Source organism: Prionailurus viverrinus, chromosome B2 (genome assembly GCF_022837055.1).
Source record: "Prionailurus viverrinus isolate Anna chromosome B2, UM_Priviv_1.0, whole genome shotgun sequence".
Lineage (NCBI taxonomy): Eukaryota > Metazoa > Chordata > Mammalia > Carnivora > Felidae > Prionailurus > Prionailurus viverrinus.
In genome coordinates this window covers 31234152-31254435 of record NC_062565.1, presented here as the reverse complement: position 1 = coordinate 31254435, position 20284 = coordinate 31234152, and the positions used below count along the sequence as shown (strand labels likewise).

The 20284-nt window shown below is 36.1% G+C and overlaps 1 protein-coding gene across 1 annotated transcript in view; it reads left to right on the top strand.

Moving 5' to 3' along the window:
• TSBP1 (testis expressed basic protein 1) overlaps positions 1-20284 on the top strand; it is an 88433-nt gene that overhangs the window by 66227 nt on the left and 1922 nt on the right. Inside the window, exons 29-30 of the mRNA XM_047860350.1 lie at positions 15378-15398; positions 16305-16319. Coding sequence (XP_047716306.1) covers positions 15378-15398; positions 16305-16319 — 36 coding nt within the window. The remainder of the gene's footprint in view (positions 1-15377; positions 15399-16304; positions 16320-20284) is intronic.

The window sequence follows — 20284 nt, the reverse complement described above, 5'->3', positions numbered from 1 at the left end:
TCAAAATCACAATGAGGTATCACCTCACACCTATCAGAATGGCTATAATCAACAACACAAGAAACAATAGATGTTGGCACAGATGTGGAGAAAGGGGAACCCTCTTGCACTGTTGGTGGGAATGCAAACTGGTGCAGCCACTCTGGAAAACTGTATGTTAAAGTTAAAAATTAATTTTTTTTTTTTTTTTGCTTTTTATTTTTTTATTTTTTTTTTAATTTTTTTTTTTTCTGAAATTTATTGACAAATTGGTTTCCATACAACACCCAGTGCTCATCCCAAAAGGTGCCCTCCTCAATACCCATCACCCACCCTCTCCTCCCTCCCAACCCCCATCAACCCTCAGTTTGTTCTCAGTTTTTAACAGTCTCTTATGCTTTGGCTCTCTCCCTTTCTAACCTCTTTTTTTTAAAAATTAATTTTAAATTAAAAACAGTTAAAAACAGAACTACCCTACAATCCAGCAATCACACTACTGGGTATTTATTCAAAGGATACAGAGACACTAATTCAAGTGGATATATGCACCTCTATGTTTATAGCAACACTATAATTATGGAAACAGCCCAAGTAACCATCAATTGATGAATGAATGCATAAAGAAGATATGTATGTTTACACACACACACACACACACACACACACACACACACACACACTGGAATATTACTCAACCATAAAAAAGAATGAAATCTTGCTACTTGCAAGGACATGGATGGAGCTAGTGTATTATGCTAAATGAAATAAGTCACAGAAAGACAAATACCATATGATTTCACTGATATGCAGAATTTAAGAAACAAAACAAATGAGCAAAGGGACAAAAAAAAGAGACAGAGGCAAACCAAGAAACAGATTTTTTAAAAAAATATTTACTTATGTTTGAGAGAGCACAAGCAGGGCAGGGGCAGAGAGAGAGAGGAGGACAGAAGATCCAAAGGAAGCTCTGCACTGACAGGCTAACAGCTAATGAGCCCAACGTGGGGCTGGAACTCACAAACCGTGAGATCATGACCTGAGCTGAAGTCAAATGCTCAACCGACTGAGCTACCCAGGTGCCCCCAAAATAGATTCTTAACTATAGAGAACAAACTGATGGTTACCAGAGGAGAAGTGGGTGGGGGCACTGGTTATATAGGTAATGGAGATTAAGGAGGGCACTTGGGGATTAAGGCACTTACATTACATTAAAACTTCTAAAAATAAGTAAAATAAATAAAATTTTAAAATTTAATAAAATAAATCAAAATTTAAAAATGACCCAGCTATATGCTATAAGAAACTCCAAATTTTACAATAAAGAGAAAATGACAGAAAATGTATACAATGGAAGCATTAATTTTTTTAAAAGCAAGAGTAGCTATATTAATATCACATAAAGTAGACCTCAGAGTAAAAATTTACCAGAAACAAGAAGGGATATTACATAATGATTTTAAAAAATCCAACAAGAAGACCTAGAAATCCCAAATGTGTATGCACAAAACAAGACAGCTTCAAAATATATGGAAGAAAAAACTGATAGAACTGAAAAGAGAAAGAGAAAAAACTCAGTTATAGCTGGGAAATTCAATACCCCATTCTCAGCAATTGATAAAACTACTATATAGAACATGAAAGAAGTGAGAGGATCAGCCATGTGGATATCTGGGTGGAGAATAATTTAGGCAGAGAGGACAAGGAGTAAACCAGTCTGGAGTAGGAATGTTTTTAGACTATTTGAGGGACAGCAAGAAAGCAAGGGTGGCTGGTACAGAATAAAATAATACAATGAAGATAAGCTATTAGTGAGTTATAGGGGACAGATCTTCCAGTATTTTCTTCTGAGAGGTGCTGTAATGGCTTTGACTGTGAATCAAGAAAGATGGAAAGTTATAAGTGAATCATAATCAGAGGGGTGACATGACTCTTAAAAGGATCCCTGTGGCTGCTATATTGGGACTCACTGGAAGGCAAGGGTGAAATCAAAGCAATCAGAGAGATGAAAGTAACTTGGATCACAGTGAGAGTCATAAAGGTAATGAGTAGTAGCAGGTTCTTATATCATACTGAGGGATCTGCTGTCCTACTAAAGCACTGTATCCTGCTAGCAGTCTTGAATGGTACTTAGAACAAAGAATTAGGGAAATGGGAATACAGAACTGTGTTTCTAATCCAAAAACACTACCATTAACATACCTTCTTGTTTCGACTTTCAGAAATGCCTTAAGTACCTCGTAGTAAGTTCCTAATCTATTTCTAATACTTTAGTTTCTTTTAGGGCAGAGGTGGGCAAACTTTTCTGTAGAGGGACAGATAATAAATATTTTAAGCTTTACAAGCCATAAAGTTTCTGTCGTAACTACTCAACTCTGCTGCCATAGCACATAAGTAGTCATAGACAACATGTGAAAGAAAAAACATGGATGTGTCACAATAGAACATTATTTGTAGACAATGAAACTTGGATTTCATATAATTTTCTCATGTCACAAAATACCATTCTTATTTTTGCAACCATTTAAAAATGTAGATCCATCCTTAACCCATAAGACATACAAAAACAGGTAGCAAGCTGGATTTGTTCCATGGCAACCCCAGATCCTTGAGTTTAAATACATACTTTTATCCCTGATAAACATAATCTTGGGGTTTCTGTTTCTCACAATGTTATGCTTTTTTTTTAATTACTTTGTGCTAATATTAGATGTAACCAAGTAACATGAACATAAGAGATACACACACATACCAGTACCTGGCAAAAAAGTACCTTAACGATTTCATAAATAGTGTCACCATACATCATCTAAGCAAGACCATTATGCATCCCCTATTTTATAAATTTTAATTGTGCAACTCTAGACAAAATTGCTAATGATTAATTAAAAGTAAAGGCAATTTGGGGAACCTGGGTGGCTCAGTAGGTTAAGTGTCTGACTCTTGATTTTGGCTCAGGGCATGATATCATGGTTTGTGAGTACAAGCCCCGTGTAGGGTTCTGCACCATCAGTGTGAAGCTTGCTTGGGATTCTCTTTCCCTCTCTCTCTGCCCCTCCCCTGCTCATTCTTGCTCTCTCCCTCTCTCAAAAGAAATAAACTTAAAAAAAAAAGTAAAGGCAATTAAAGTAGCTAATCACAGTGACATCTGCATCAGGTCAGTTATTCCTTTTTCCCTTCCCCTTAGATTTACAACTAATTAGACATCCACAATGAACCTGAACTTCCTCTGGACAGTATAACAATATCCAGGAGTTTCTACCCATCTGTACCTCCAAAAGTGGGCAGATAGGACCTCAGTGGGGACAGTGGATCCAAAAGAGTCCATGAGCCTGCCCCACCGTCACTCCCCACAATCAAGAATAAGGGAACCAGGAGAATACAAAACAGGGCACATACCCACAGCCAATAGGGAATTTTTTGAGGTCAATTTTACCTCACCAGGGAATCTAGCACACCATCATAGTGGGATAGAGACAAGGCATGGGAAATGGAGGAAATCACCAAACTGGCCCCACTCCCTAGGGTGTCTGCAAGGCACTGGGCTTTCAGTAGTATCAGAAGCAAATTCTGCACAGGAGATGGAAAGCAAAAGTAGTGATTGACCATCTGGCTACTCCAGTTGTGTGGGCTGCACCTAGAGGAAGGACCTCTATGACTGGGGAAATATCACAGAGCACTTGAAAGAATGCATTTCCTGCTCTCTGCTTTTAGATTTAAGCAGGAGGTCTGCCCGTGGACTGCTGGTAGTGCCTTGCCTCACTAAGGATCCCCCTACTGGGCTAGCAGCAGGCACCCTCCAAAGTATCTATCCCTGTCCATTCCCACCCACCCACCTTCCCCATGAGGCCCCAGGTGCTAATCACAGCTGCTCCCACTCTGTTGACAGTTCTTTGTATGTGCTGCCAAGTGCAGCCCTGAGGAGAAACACCACCTTCTGGAATACAAAAGAAAGATTTTCTAATTGCCTGACCCCTGAATTGCAAGAAACAAAGTTACCATAAATTCGTAACTAAAGAAGGTGTCTGCTACTTCAAATGTGAACACAAAAACACATATTGTCAAATACTATGAAAAATCAAGGAAATAAGTATCATTTTAAAAAATGATAATTCTCTAGCAAACAAACTATAAGGCATGGAATATTGTGTTTTAGCTGATAAAAGAATTCAAAATAGCTGTTATGATGAAATTCAATGAGTTACAAGAAAACTCAGAAAGGCAATTCACTAAATTCATAAATAAAATTATTGAAGAGAATGAATTCTTTACCTAAGGAATTGAAATTGTTTTTAAAAAACAAATTCTGAAGCTGAAGAATTCATAAGTGAAATGAAGATGCAATAGAGCTTAAGTAACAGGGCAGACCAGATGGAAGAAGGAATAGATGACTTAGAGAACAGGAATAGAGAAATATTTTAGTTACAAGAAAATAAAGGAGAAGAGAAGGAGAAGGAAATACAGTTTATTTAAAGAAATATTAGCTGAGAACTTCCAAACCTTGAGAAGGAACTGGACATACAAGTCCACAAAGCTAACAGAACACCCTATTACCTCAAAGCAAAAAGACCTCCAAGACACATGACAGTGGAACTGTCAAAATCAATGATAAAAAAAAGAATCTTAAAGTCAGGCAGAGAGTGGAAAAAAAGTAACCCCCATTAGGCTATCAGCAGATTTCTTGGCAGAAACTCTATAGGCCAGGATAGAATGAAATGATCTATTCAAAATATTGAAAGTTAAAAATTGCCAGCCATTTTACCTGGCAAAGTTATTTTTCAGACATGATGGCGAAATAAAGGCTCTTCCAGAAAAACAAAAGCTTAAGGACTTCCCAGCACTAGATCTGCCTTGCAAGAAATACTGAAAGGAGTCCTTCATCTGAAGTGAAAAGACACTAAACAGCAACATAAAAACATATGAAAGTACACAACACCCTGGGAAAGGTGAGAAATAAACAGAATTAAAAGATGGTAATGCTATATTAGAATGGTGTGTTAAGCACTTAACTATAACGTAAAGGTTAAAGGAAAAATGTATTAAAAATAACTAAGCTACTTCAATTTGTTAATGAATTTATTAGTAGAAAGAGCTAAATTGTGACATCAAAAATATAACAGAACAGAATAAAGCCTTTATAGGCAAATGAAAATAAGTTGTCATTAGTATAAAGTGGATTATTGTATCTATGAGATGCTTTATGTAAGCCTCATGGTAACCACAAAGCAAAAGTCTAGAGATTTACAAAAAATAAAAAAGGGGAGATTGAGCATGTCACCATTGTAAATCACCAATTTACAAAAGTAAGCAGAAACAGATGGAAAAAAGCAATGGAGATACAAAAACAAAAAAACAAACAAACAAAAAACAATAAGATGGCAGTAAGTCCTTACATGTCAATAATTGCTCTAAATGTAAATGGATCAAATTCACCAATCAAAAGGCATAAAGTGGCTAAATAGATACAAAAACTAAACCCAACCATATGTTGCCCACAGGAGACTCATTTCTGCTCTAAAGACACACATAGGCTCAAATTGAAGAGTTGCAAAGAGATATTCCATGCAAATGGTAACCAAAAGAAAATGGAAATAGCTATGTTTATATCACACAAAAGAGACTTTAAGCCCAAAACAGTAACAAAGACAAATAAAGTCATTATATAATGACAAAGGGGTCAATACATCAAGAAAATATAACAATCTTAAATATATACACTGCCAACACTTAAGTGCCTAAATATGTTAAGCAAATACTAGGAGATCTGAAGGGAAAAATAGACAACAATACCACAAAAGTAGGGTATTTCAATACCCCACTGTCAGCAATGGATAGATCATGCAAAAAAGAAATCAACAAGAAAACACTGAAATTGAACCCTACTTTAGATTAAACAGATTTAGAAAAAATATATAGAATATTCTATCCAACAAAAGCAGAATACACAGTCTTCACAACTGCTCATGGAACATTCTCACAAAATAAATCTTGGCAAATTTTGGAAGACTGAAATAATAACCAACAATGTTTTCTTTTTTTATATATATATGAAATTTATTGACAAATTGGTTTCCATACAACACCCAGTGCTCATCCCAAAAGGTGCCCTCCTCAATACCCATCACCTGCCCTCCCCTCCCTCCCACCCCCCATCAACCCTCAGTTTGTTCTCAGTTTTTAACAGTCTCTTATGCTTTGGCTCTCTCCCACTCTAACCTCTTTTTTTTTTTCCTTCCCCTCCCCCATGGGTTCCTGTTAAGTTTCTCAGGATCCACATAAGAGTGAAACCATATGGTATCTGTCTTTCTCTGTATGGCTTATTTCACTTAGCATCACACTCTCCAGTTCCATCCACGTTGCTACAAAAGACCATATTTCATTTTTTCTCATTGCCACGTAGTACTCCATTGTGTATATAAACCACAATTTCTTTATCCATTCATCAGTTGATGGACATTTAGGCTCTTTCCATAATTTGGCTATTGTTGAGAGTGCTGCTATGAACATTGGGGTACAAGTGGCCCTATGCATCAGTACTCCTGTATCCCTTGGATAAATTCCTAGCAGTGCTACTGCTGGGTAATAGGGTAGGTCTATTTTTAATTTTCTGAGGAACCTCCACACTGCTTTCCAGAGCGGCTGCACCAATTTGCATTCCCACCAACAGTGCAAGAGGGTTCCCGTTTCTCCACATCCTCTCCAGCATCTATAGTCTCCTGATTTGTTCATTTTGGCCACTCTGACTCGCGTGAGGTGATACCTGAGTGTGGTTTTGATTTGTATTTCCCTGATAAGGAGCGACGCTGAACATCTTTTCATGTGCCTGTTGGCCATCTGGATGTCTTCTTTAGAGAAGTGTCTATTCATGTTTTCTGCCCATTTCTTCACTGGGTTATTTGTTTTTCGGGTGTGGAGTTTGGTGAGCTCTTTATAGATTTTGGATACTAGCCCTTTGTCCGATATGTCATTTGTGAATATCTTTTCCCATTCCGTTGGTTGCCTTTTAGTTTTGTTGGTTGTTTCCTTTGCTGTGCAGAAGCTTTTTATCTTCATAAGGTCCCAGTAATTCACTTTTGCTTTTAATTCCCTTGCCTTTGGGGATGTGTCGAGTAAGAGATTGCTACGGCTGAGGTCAGAGAGGTCTTTTCCTGCTTTCTCCTCTAAGGTTTTGATGGTTTCCTGTCTCACATTTAGGTCCTTTATCCATTTTGAGTTTATTTTTGTGAATGGTGTGAGAAAGTGGTCTAGTTTCAACCTTCTGCATGTTGCTGTCCAGTTCTCCCAGCACCATTTGTTAAAGAGGCTGTCTTTTTTCCATTGGATGTTCTTTCCTGCTTTGTCAAAGATGAGTTGGCCATACGTTTGTGGGTCTAGTTCTGGGGTTTCTATTCTATTCCATTGGTCTGTGTGTCTGTTTTTGTGCCACCAACAATGTTTTCTGATATAAATGGTATGAAACCAAAAATCAACAATAAAAGGAAAGCTGTAAAATCTACAACTCTGGAAACTAAATTCACTTCTGAACTACCAACAGGTTGAAGAAGAAGTCAAAGGGGAAATTTAAAGAATTGTCTGAAAACATGTCAAAACTTATGGGATATGGCAAAAGCAGTTCTGAGAAAAAAATTATAGAATAAATGCATATATTAAGAAATTAGAAAGACCTCAAATAAACAAACTAACTTTATACCACAAAAAACTAGAAAAAGAACTAATTAAGCCCAAACTTAGCAGAAGGAAGAAAATAATAAAGATCAGAGTGGAAATAAATGAAATAGAGACCAGAAAAACATAGCACCAACAAAACTAAGAGATGTTTTTTTGAAAAGGTTAAAAAAATTGACAAACCAGGGGCACCTAGGTGGCTCATTCGGTTAAGCATCTGACTTCAGCTCAGGTCATGATCTCACCACGCAAGAGTTCAAGCCCTGCATCAGGCTCTGTGCTGATAGCTCAGAGCCTGGAGCCCACTTCAGATTCTGTGTCTCCCTCCCTCTCTGCCCCTTCCCCACTCACACTGTCTTTCTCTCTGAAAAATAAATAAACATTAAAAAAAATTTGACAAACCTTTAGCTAGATTAAGAAAAAAGAAAACTCAAAAAAATAAAACTAAAAATTAAACAGGAGACATTACAATGAATACTATTGAAATATATAGGATCATAAGAGACTACAATGAACAATTATATGCCAACAAATTATATAATCTAAATAAAATGAAAAAAAAATCCTAGAAGCACGGAAAGAAATACGAAGAAAAAAAAAATCTGAACAGACTAATGACAAGTACAGAGACTGAATCAGGCATCAAAAACCTCACAATACAGAAAACCATGACCAAATGATTTCACCAGTAAATTCTACCAAATATTTAAAGAATCAATGCCAATCCCTCACAAACTCTTCCCAAAATTTGAAGAGGAAGGAACACTTTGGACCATTCTATGAGACCAGCATTACCCTCATAACAAAGCCAGGTAACACTACTACAAGAAAAGATCATCAATATCCCTAATAAATATACATGCAAAAATTCTAAACAAAATATTAGCAAATTGAATTTAAGAACACACTAAAATGATTATATACCATGACCAAGTGAGATTTTACGTGGAATGCATGTCAGATTCCAAACACATAAATCAATAAATTTAATACATCACTTTCATAGAAAGATAAAAATCACATGATCATCTCAATACATGCAGAAAAAGCACTTGACAAAACACAATTTCATTTCATGATAAAAACACTGCACAAATTGGATATACAAAGAATATACCTCAACATAATGAAGGCTACATATGACAAATCCACAGCTAAGATTATACTGAACAGTGAAAAACTTGAAGCTTTTCCTCTAAGATCAGAAACAAGACAATGATGCCTACTCTCACCATTCTCATTCAATAATAGTACTAGAAGCTGTGGCTAGATCAATTAGGCCAAAGAAATAAAGGCATCCAAACTGCAAAGGAACAAGTAATACTGTCACCATTTGCAGATGATATGATTTAATATATAGAAAATCCCAAAGACTAAAGCCAAAAATTGTTGGAACTAATCAACCATTTCAGTAAAGCTGCAGGATATAAAATCAGCATGCATTATTTCTACACACAAATAATGAAATATCTAAAAGTAATAAAAAAAACTATCCCATTCACAACACATCAAAAACAATAAAATACCTGGGGCGCCTGGGTGGCGCAGTCGGTTAAGTGTCCGACTTCAGCCAGGTCACGATCTCGCGGTCCGTGAGTTCGAGCCCCGTGTCGGGCTCTGGGCTGATGGCTCAGAGCCTGGAGCCTGTTTCCAATTCTGTGTCTCCCTCTCTCTCTGCCCCTCCCCCGTTCATGCTCTGTCTCTCTCTGTCCCCCAAAAAATAAATAAACGTTGAAAAAAAAATTAAAAAAAAAAAAACAACAATAAAATACCTAGGAATAAATTTAACCAAGGAAGTGAAAACTACAGGATTTAGCTGAAAGAAATCCAAACAGATACAAATGAAAAAATATCCTATGTCATGGATTGGAAGAATTAATACTGTTAAAATGCTCATACTACCCAAAGCCATACATAGATTCAATGTAAGACCCACTTAAATACAAACAGCACTAAAGAAATAGACAAAACAGTCCTAAAATTTGTATGGAACCACAGAAAAACCTGAATAGCCAAAGCAATCTGGGGGGAAGGTAGAGGGGGAGTGGAGGTATCATACTTCCTTAATTTAAACTATATTATAAATAGTAATAGTAATAAAAACTGTACATGAATGTAGACACATAACCAACAGAACAGAGAGGCCAGAATTAAACCCCCACATATAAAGTCAACTAATACTCAAGGAGCCAAAAACAATAGAAAAAGAATAGTCTCTTTAACAATGGTGCTGGGAAAACAAGATAAATACATGCAGAACAACAATAATAGTAGGAGATTTTAACACCCCACTTACATCCAAAGACAGATTATGTAACCAGAAAATCAACAAGGAAACAGGGCTTTGAATGACACACTGGACCAGATAGATTTAACAAATACATTCATGGCATGCCTGAGTGGCTCAGTTGGTTAAGTGTCCGACTTAGGCTCAGGTCATGATCTCACGGTTCGTGAGTTCGAGCCCCATGTCAGGCTCTGGGCTGACAGCTCAGAGCCTGGAGCCCACTTCAGATTCCGTGTCAACCACAAGAAAAATCTTGAAAGACCACAAATAGCTAGAGGCCAAATAATATGCTACTACACAATGAATGGGTCCACCAGAAAATAAAAGAAAATTTTAGAAGTACATGGAAACAAATGAAAGTGAAAACACAATTGTCCAAAACCTTTGGGATCTGGCAAAAGTGGTTACAAGAAGGAAGTTACTTCAAGAAACAAGAAAAATCTCAAATAAACAAAGTAAACTTACATCTAAAGCAGCAAGAAAAAAAAAACATCGAACAAAACTCCAAAGCAGCAGAAGGAAGGAAATTATAAAGATTACAACAGAAATAAATGACATAGAAACTAAAAAAAAAAAAAAAAAAAAATAGATCAATGAAACCAGGAGCTGGTTCTTTGAAAATAAAATCAGTAAGATTGATAAACCTCTGGCCATACTTATCAACAAAAAAGAGAAAGGACTCAAATAAATAAAATCACAAAGAAGAGAGGAGAAATAACCAACACCACAGAAATATAATCATAAGAGAATATTAAGAAAAACTATATGCCAAACTATATGCCAACAATTGGACAAACTAGAAGAAATGGATATAAATACCTAGAAACATATAACCTACCTAAACTGAAAGAAGAAATAGAATATCTGAACAGACTAATATCCAGCAACAAAAATGAATCAGTAATTAAAAAAAAATAATAACAACAAACGAAAGCCCAGGGCCAGATGGCTTCTCAGGCAAATGCTACTAAACATTTAAAGAAGATATATATTCTTCTCAAAATATTCCAAAAAAACAGAAAAGGAAGGAAAAATTCCAAATTCATTCAATGAGGCCAGCATTACCAAAACCAGTTAAGGACACCATGAAAAAAAGAGAACTACAGACCAATATCTCTGATAAGCATAGATGCAAAATTCCTCAACAAAATACTAGCAAACCAAATCCAAATCCATTAATAAAATCCAAATCCATTAATAAAATCACTCACCATGACCAAGTGGGATTTATTCCTGGGCTGCAAGGGTGGTCCAATATTTGCAAATAAATCAGTGTGATACATCACATCAATAAGAGAAAGCGTAAGAACCATATGACCATTTCAATAGACACAGAAAGAGCATTTGACAAAGTACATCCATTCACGATAAAACAAACCTCAACAAGGTAAGTTTAGAGGAAATATACCTCAACATAATAAAGGGCATATATGAAAAACCCACAGCTAACATCATCCTCAATGGGGAAAAACTGAGAGCTTTTCCCCTAAGGTCAGGAACAAAATAAGGATGTCCACTCTCACTACTTTCATTCAACACACTACTGGAAGTCCTAGCCACAGCAATCAGACAATACAAAGAAATAAAAGACATCCAAATTGGTAAGGAAGAAGTAACACTTTCACTATTTTCAGATGACATGATACGATATATAGAAAACCCTAAATATTCCACTAAAAAAAACTACTAACTGAAAAATGAATTAAGTAACATCACAGGATACAAAATCAATGTACAGAAATGTGTTGCATTTCTCTAGACTGGGATAATGAAGAAGCAGAAAGAGAAATTAAGAGGGCAATCCCATTTACAATTGCACCCAAAATAATAAGATACCTAGGAATACATCTAACCAAAGAGGTGAAAGACCTCTATTCTGAAAACAATAAAACACTGATGAAAGAAATTGAAGATAAAACAAATGGAAAGACATTCCATGCTCATGAATTAGAAGAGTAAACATTGTTAAACTATCTATACTTCTCAAAGCAATCTATACATTTAATGCAACCTCCATCAAAATACCAACAGCATTTTTCACAGGGCTAGAATAAACAGTCCTAAAAACTGTACAGAACCACACAAGACACTGAATAGCCAAAGAAATCTTGAAGAACCAAAGCTGGAGGCTTCGTTTCACAATTCTGGACTTCAACTTATATTACAAAGTTGTAGTCATCAAAATAGTATGGTACTGGCACAAAAACAGAAAGATAGATCAATAGAACAGAACAGAAAACCCAGAAATGAACCCACAATTATCATCTTTGACAAAAGCAGAAAAGATCATCCAATGGAAAAAAAGACCGTCTCTTCAACAGAAAGTGTTGGGAAAAACTGGACAGCTACATGCAAAAGAATGAACCTGGATCACATTCTTATACCATACACAAAATAAATTCAAACTGGATCGAATTCCTAAATGTGAGACCCGAAACCATACAAATCCTAGAAGAGAACACAGGCAATAACTTCTTTGACATCAGTTGTAGCAACATTTTTCTAGATACACCTTCTGAGTCAAGGGAACCAAAGTAAATATAAACTATTGTAACGAAATCAAAATAAAAAGCCGCTACACAGCAAAGGAAACAAGCAACAAAACTAAAAGGCAACCTACAGAATGGGAGAAGATATTTACAAATGATATATCTGATAAAGGGTTAGTGTCAAAAACATATAAAGAACTTATAAAATTCAAGGATCAAAAAACAAATACTCCAATTAAAAATGGGCAGAAGACATGAATAGACATTTTTTCCAAAGAAGACATCCAGATGGTCAACATATTCGTGAAGAGATTTTCATCATCACTCATCATCAGGGAAATGCAAATCAAAACTACAATGAGATATCACCTCTCACCTGTCAGAATGGCTAAAATCAACAACACAAGAAACAAAAGATGTTGATGAGGATGTGGAGAAAAAGGAGCACTCATGCACTGTTAGTGGAAAGGCAAACTGGTACAGCCACTGTGGAAAACAATATGGAGGTTACTCAGAAAGTTAAAAATAGAACTACTCTATGATCCAGCAATCTTGCTACTGGGTATTTACCTAAAGAATACAAAAACACTAATTCAACTGGATATATGCACCCCTATGTGTATAGCAGCATTATTTACAATAGCCCAATTATGGAAGTAACCCAAGTATCCATCAATTGATGAATGGGTAAAAGAAGAAGTGAGACTAGAAAGACAGATGATAGACAGAGATAGAGATACCTAGATAAAGACAAAGTGATATATATATATTGGAATGTTATTCAACCATAAAAAAGAATGAAATATTGCCATTTGCAACAATAACGGATGGAGCTGGAGAGTACAATCTTAAACAGAATAAGTCAGAGAAAGCTAAATACCATATGATTTCACTTATATGTGGAATTTAAGAAACAAAAGTGCAAAAGGGAAAAAAGAAAAGAGAGACAAACCAAGAAACAGACTTCATTACAGAGAACAAACTGATGCTTACCAGAGGGGAGGTTGGTGGGAAGATAGATTAACAGGTGATGGGAATTAAGGAATGCATTTGTCAGGATGACTTTCTGGTAATGTATGGAATTGCTGAATCACTATATTGTACACCTGGAATTAATATAACACTGTATATTAAGTAACTGGATGAAAAGTAAAAACTAAAAAAAACATAAAGAACAATTAAATTAAGCCCCTGTCTTACACCACTCACAAAAATTAACTTGAAATGGACCACTAATTTTAACACAGACCCTGATACCATAAAACTCCTAGAAAAAACTGTAGGGAAGAAGCTCCTCAGTGTTGGTCTTGGCATTGATTTTTCTAGACATGACACCAGAAGCACAAACAACAAAAACAAAAACCAACAAGTTGCACTACATCAAACCTAAAGGTTTCCACACATCAACCGAAAAAATTTTAAAAAGGAAAAGACCACCCATGGAATGGGAAAAACTTTTTGCAAACCATATATTAGATAATGCGTTAATATCTAAAATATATAAAGAACTCTTACAACTCCATAACAAAGAAGAATCTGATTGCAAAATTGGCAGAGGAACTGAATAGAAATTTTTCCAAAGACATCCAAGTGGCCAACAGACACATGAAAGAATGGTCAGCAACACTAATCATCAAGAGAAATGCAATCAAAACCACAATGAGATATCAAGTCACACCTGCCAGAATGGCTCTCATCAAGAACACAAGAGGTAAGTTTTGGCAAGGATACAGAGAAAAGGGAACCGTTGTATACTGTTAGCAGAAATGTAAATTGGCTCAACCACTATGGAAAACAACATGAAGGTTCATCAAAAAGTTGGCACATATTCTAGGCATATATCCAAAAGAAATGATAACAAGATATCAATAAATACATATACTCTCATATTTACTGCATCATTATTCACAGTAGCCAAGATATGGAAACAATCTAACTGCCCACACCAATGGATGAATGGATAAAGAACATGTGAGATACACACACACACACACACACACACACACACACACACTGCGACAGTATTTGACCATGAGAAAGGACATCTTTCCATTTGCAACATCATAGATGGACCTTGAGCATATTATGCTGAATAAATAAGTCTGACAGAAGACAAGCACTGTATGGCATCATTTATATGTGGAATCTAACATAGCCAAACTTATAACAGAAAGTAAAATGGCAGTTACCAGGGAATTGCCGGGGAGAGGGGGAAGGACGGGGTTGGACAGGTGTTGTTCAAAGGTACAAACTTGCAACACATAGTAAATAAGCCCTAGAAATCTAATGTATATTATAGTGAACATAGACAATAATATTGTATGATAATCATCAAGCTTGCTAAGAGACCACATCTTAATGATTCTAACCACAAGAAAGGATCATTATGTAATGTGACAGAGGTTCTAATTATTGCTATAATGGCAGTTATATTACTATATACAAATCCATCAAATTTACATGTTATACACTTTAAATTTGTACAATGTTATATGCCAAACATATTTTAATAAAAAATTTTTAAATAAAATAGCTAGTCACAAGATCTTTCTAAAACTACAATAGGCTAAAAGAAGGGGGAGGAGGGGCGCCTGGGTGGTGCAGTCGGTTAAGCATCCGACTTCAGCCAGGTCACGATCTCGCGGTCTGTGAGTTCGAGCTCCGCGTCGGGCTCTGGGCTGATGGCTCAGAGCCTGGAGCCTGTTTCCGATTCTGTGTCTCCCTCTCTCTCTGCCCCTCCCCCATTCATGCTCTGTCTCTCTCTGTCCCAAAAATAAATAAAACACATTGAAAAAAAATTAAAAAAAAAAAAAAGAAGGGGGGGGAGGATGGAGTTTCCCTATTAATTAAAAGGAACTTCATTGTTTACGACACAGATTCCATCCAGTGCAGAAGCTTGGGGGTTGGTGAAGAAGGAAAAGCCCAATATCTACTGATATTTTTTTCTTTGTCTCTTTCAGTGGACAGTTCTGGAAAAATCAGTAAGTTTGGGTCATTTCTTTGCTTTACCTATTTCTGTGTACAGAACCTTTGAGTTTTTGTTACTCAATTGTTTTGTATTTCAAGTTCTTTTACCTTAGAAGAGTCAATATTTTAAATAAGTGATTTTCTCATACTTTGATTTCCCCTTTTCTATCTCCCTTTTGGAACAAAATACAATGGTCTTGTATTGTATCTTGATTATTTACTACCAAAGATTATTAGGAGCATATATTCCCAGCTAGTTTACCACAAGGCATCTGTTTTCTTTGTGGTATCATCTGGCAATGGATAATTTTTACTAAAAAAAGAAATTCACCTAAAATTGACATATAAAGAATAAATGTCAGGACAAGATGGTGATTTTGATAAATAACCAACAATACACATTTATTTTCAAACTGATCTAAAAGAGAGTGGGTTAAAAAATGATTTGTGGGGGCGCCTGGGTGGCTCAGTCGGTTAAGCGTCCGACTTCAGCTCAGGTCACGATCTCGCGGTCCGTGAGTTCGAGCCCCGCGTCAGGCTCTGGGCTGATGGCTCAGAGCCTGGAGCCTGCTTCCGATTCTGTGTCTCCCTCTCTCTCTGCCCCTCCCCCGTTCATGCTCTGTCTCTCTCTGTCTCAAAAATAAATTTAAAAAAAATGATTTGTGACAGAACAATGAAAGTAGAAAATGCAGTCATTTGAATTTTGATAAAATAGATATTCCCTACCTAAGTATTCAATGAATACTCTGTGAAGTAGGATATGGAGCCTTTGCACTCCTGAGGGTGACACAGAGGGTATTTTACAATGCCTGGAGGTCCTGCTTCTGCATGCACCTATATAGGGTATTCTTGGAAGTAGGGTTTTCCTTGAGTTAGAAAATTCACACTGATTGATTAATCTTTTGTGTTTTATTTTTTAGCACTAACTCCTATGGGTAAGTTCTTTATTCTCAACTGTGAAATTTTACATTGTTTATAGGTATTTTTTGGACTTGCTGTTTCTACTCCCAAAATAGAGACTTGTGTTTCTAAGGTTATTTTAAATGTTCCCATCCTCGAGAATCTTCCAATATTTTAAATTACTACTTTTAGAGATACTGCTGCAGAGGAGATGAAGTTCATAGAAAAGGATGCCATAATCTCTGGCCATCTTCTAGGCTCTGAAAAACAATCTCCTTTCTGACTCCCAGCAAAATATAATGAAAGAAAGATTGGTTCCTAAATTCTGTTGAGTTCTTTGCTGGTAATTGAGAACTCTTTTTTAGTTATAAGTGAAGGCTCACTGAATCATACTAATAGAAAAAGTAGTTAAGAACAAAACTTTATTTTTTCTTGGCTTCTAAGTAACTTTACTTTTGAGGAATAGTAGGCATTGAGCACCTACTATATACTGTATACTCTGCTAGGCATTTTCAAAAACAGTATCTCATTTTTACCATAGCCTGCCTGGTAGCTATTGTTATTCCCCACTTTACAGATCAGTAAATTGGCTCAGACACTTGACCAGGATTAAGGAGTTGGTAAGAAGCAGTGTCAGGATCTAAATCTAGGACTTCCCATCTCCAAAGTACATACTCTTCCCACACCAACACATTGCCTTCTTTCTTTACTGAACCACAAATGCCTTTTTGGTGATTAGTCCTGAAACCATATCTATAAATAAAATGTTTGTTAATATAAAGGTACTTCCACTAGTGAAGCTATATAATTAAATGTACACAGAAGAATAATTTAAAAATAAAAGACACCCCATTTAAGTCAATGTTGGGCTTTTAACTGTCTTCTAAATTCAGATTTCTTATTAGGATTGTGTAATGCCTCAGCTCTTCAAGACAATCATATGAAACAGAATAATGATTCTTAAAACTCTGTAAATATACAATCATAAGAAGCAAGTAAAACTTAAATTTAATAAGATACAGTCCAAGAATCTCAAACACTGTAAATACCGACAAACACAAAATATGCCTTTATATTTAGTCTTTCTTCTTTTTCAGTTCACACTAGAAGGAGAATGGGTTTGTGAGTGGCAGTGGGGAGTTGGAGGAGGTGAAGTTAAAAGGGACAATTGTTTTCTTTGGATTTATAGTACAAGAAACAATATGCATTCAAGCAATCATGACATATCTACATCCTTCATATGCCCTCCCCACATGGGGAAGGTGATAAGTGTATGTTTTCCTTACAAAACGAAAGAGGGCTTTGAGAAGGGATCATAGGCCAAGTCCCTCCCTGGAGGTGAATTCATTTTTAATGAATATGCTTTTTTTTTAATTGCCAGAACAAAAATCAGTTCAATCTTTTAAAATGCTTTCTTGTAAAAGATATATTCTTGTTGACAATATTTCAAACATATTCTTCTCAATTGATATTTTTAGCAAAAAGTGATTAAGCCTTAATTCATTGTTCAAAAAAGATTTAAGACAGAACAGTGCATCAAACTTCACCACCCTCTCAAGTTAAGTCTCTTTATTTCTCACCTCCACAATCAGCTAATTAAGTATATGATTTTTTTTAATGCTAATTCATGGCCTGAGATCTATAATGAGTCATCTCCTTAATGCTGAACAGATCTTTATGGTCTAGACAGCTCCCTGACAGCCAGTGGATTAAGAACCTAATAGGATTAGTTTTGTTGTTTCCTTTGTTGTACAGAAGCTTTTGATCTTGAGTTTAAATAAAAATAATAACCGACTTCGGCCAGGTCACGATCTCGCAGTCCGTGAGTTCCGGCCCCGCGTCAGGCTCTGGGCTGATGACTCGGAGCCTGGAGCCTGTTTCCGATTCTGTGTCTCCCTCTCTCTCTGCCCCTCCCCCGTTCATGCTCTGTCTCTCTCTGTCCCAAAAATAAATAAAAACGTTGAAAAAAAAATTAAAAAAAAAAAAATTTAATGTTTGTTTATTTTTGAGAGAGAAAGACAGAGTGTGAGTGGGGGAGGGGCAGAGACAGAGGGAGACACACAATCTGATGCAGGCTCCAGGCCCTGAGCTGTCAGCATGGAACCCCACACGGGGCTTGAACCCACAAACTGTGAGATCATGACCTGAGCTGAAGTTGGATGCTTAACCGACTGAGCCACCCAGGCGCCCCTAAAATAAAAGTTTTTTAAAAGAACCCAATAGGATTAGTTTCCTAATAAAGCCCATAGTCTAGTTGCTGCATTATTTTAAGTATTGCATAATTAGAATTATTACTATGATCGCTAATTCATCTTTCAGCTTTAACAAAAATTAATCCAGTTTAAAATCTTTAAGCAGCCTGAATACAATACAATGACCTCCAAGGTCTTGATTAAATCTTTCCCTTAAAATTAGAATTTTGCTGTACAGGTTACTATCTGCAGTAAATGGACTTTGAGCCAGGACTTACAAATATTTATACTATGGAGATTATGAGATCCAAAAGGAAAAAAAGATGTATGCACTATCTAAAAATTTAAAAGAAGGGAGAGAAGAACTTAGAATTTGGTGGACTAATGATTTGTGGCTTACTTCTGCAATGCTATTAAGTTCAAGATGGAAAATATACAGCAAAAACACTAAACCAAGGATATGAAGATACTATTAGAAATGACTAGAAGTACTTTTCAGTTTAGTGGGAAAAAGAATAAAATTCTTTAAAATTCTGTAAAATTAGGAAAAGTGTAGCTAGAATAGACATTGATTGTTTCATCAAGCCCTAGAATATTTACCTTTGATTAACAAAATCCAAACAATTTAGGAGATAAAGTTTGCTTAAAATGAGTCCTGCAGTAATATACACAGTACGAAACGTGAAACAAATACTCCCAAGAGATGGTATAAAACTAAAAATATTCCCATATTTGAAAAAACCCAGCTTGTTTAGGAGTACATTCCACAGAATTTGTCAGGTTGGAAGCATCAGTGGAAACACATACTCTTCTCCACACCACACACCACACCCCCCTCCCCTCAAAAATAAGTAGCCACTGGTGGTACTGTCAGGTATCAGAATATTTTGAACTCTTTCTCAGTACAAAAATGCTTAGCATATATTACCACTGATTTTCATTAGTAAATTGGAAATGAGTTTGTCTAGAATAAAATGTCGGTACCCATAGCTTATTAAATAAGCACTAGGGAGGAAAAAATACACAAAAGTTTCAGAAAGCATTATTGCAAGATTCTTACTGTTTTTATTTTGGTGCCAGAAGTTGAAAATATCAAACAGAAAGCACTAAACTGCAGCATCCCGTCTGATTTCTAGTTACCTTATTACCTAATGTAGGAATGTCTCACTTTTTACAACTTGTTATTCAGTTGTGTGTGGATCAGTATTTCAGACATCAAACCCTAAACATACCAAAAGGCTTTCTCTGTTAAAAAAAAAAAAAGACAATTTTTAAGTAAGAAATCTTCCGGTAATGCAATTTACCATTCCACTAAAGTATTTGGTTGGAACTAAGAATGCCTTATCTTGATAGATCAGAGAGAGTTTTTGCCTGTATTATCTCATTTGGTAGTAGTAATAGCCAATACTTACTGCACTACTCACCATGTTCCATGCACTGTACTGAGTGCTTTACTTAGATAATATTATTTAATCCTCATAACACTTCGGTGAAGTAGCTACTTCTATTGCTCCCTTTTGCAGATAAGAAAGTAAAGTTTGCCCAAGTTAGTTAGGTATGAAGCCAGGATTTGAAGCAGTCTGTCTGTAAAAGCCATGCTCCTTAAACATTTGTCTAGAATCTTTAAATTACTCTACAAAGTGGGCAGAGCAGTAAGTCTTTAGGGAGTAACTGATTACGTTAGGGAGTAGCCCAAATAAACCTAGCTGGCAAGAATACTAAACCCAAGTGTTCTGATTCAGCTTTTAAATTCAGTATCCTTTCTACTACATTAAATATTTAAATAGGTTTTCTTAAGGCAAGGCATC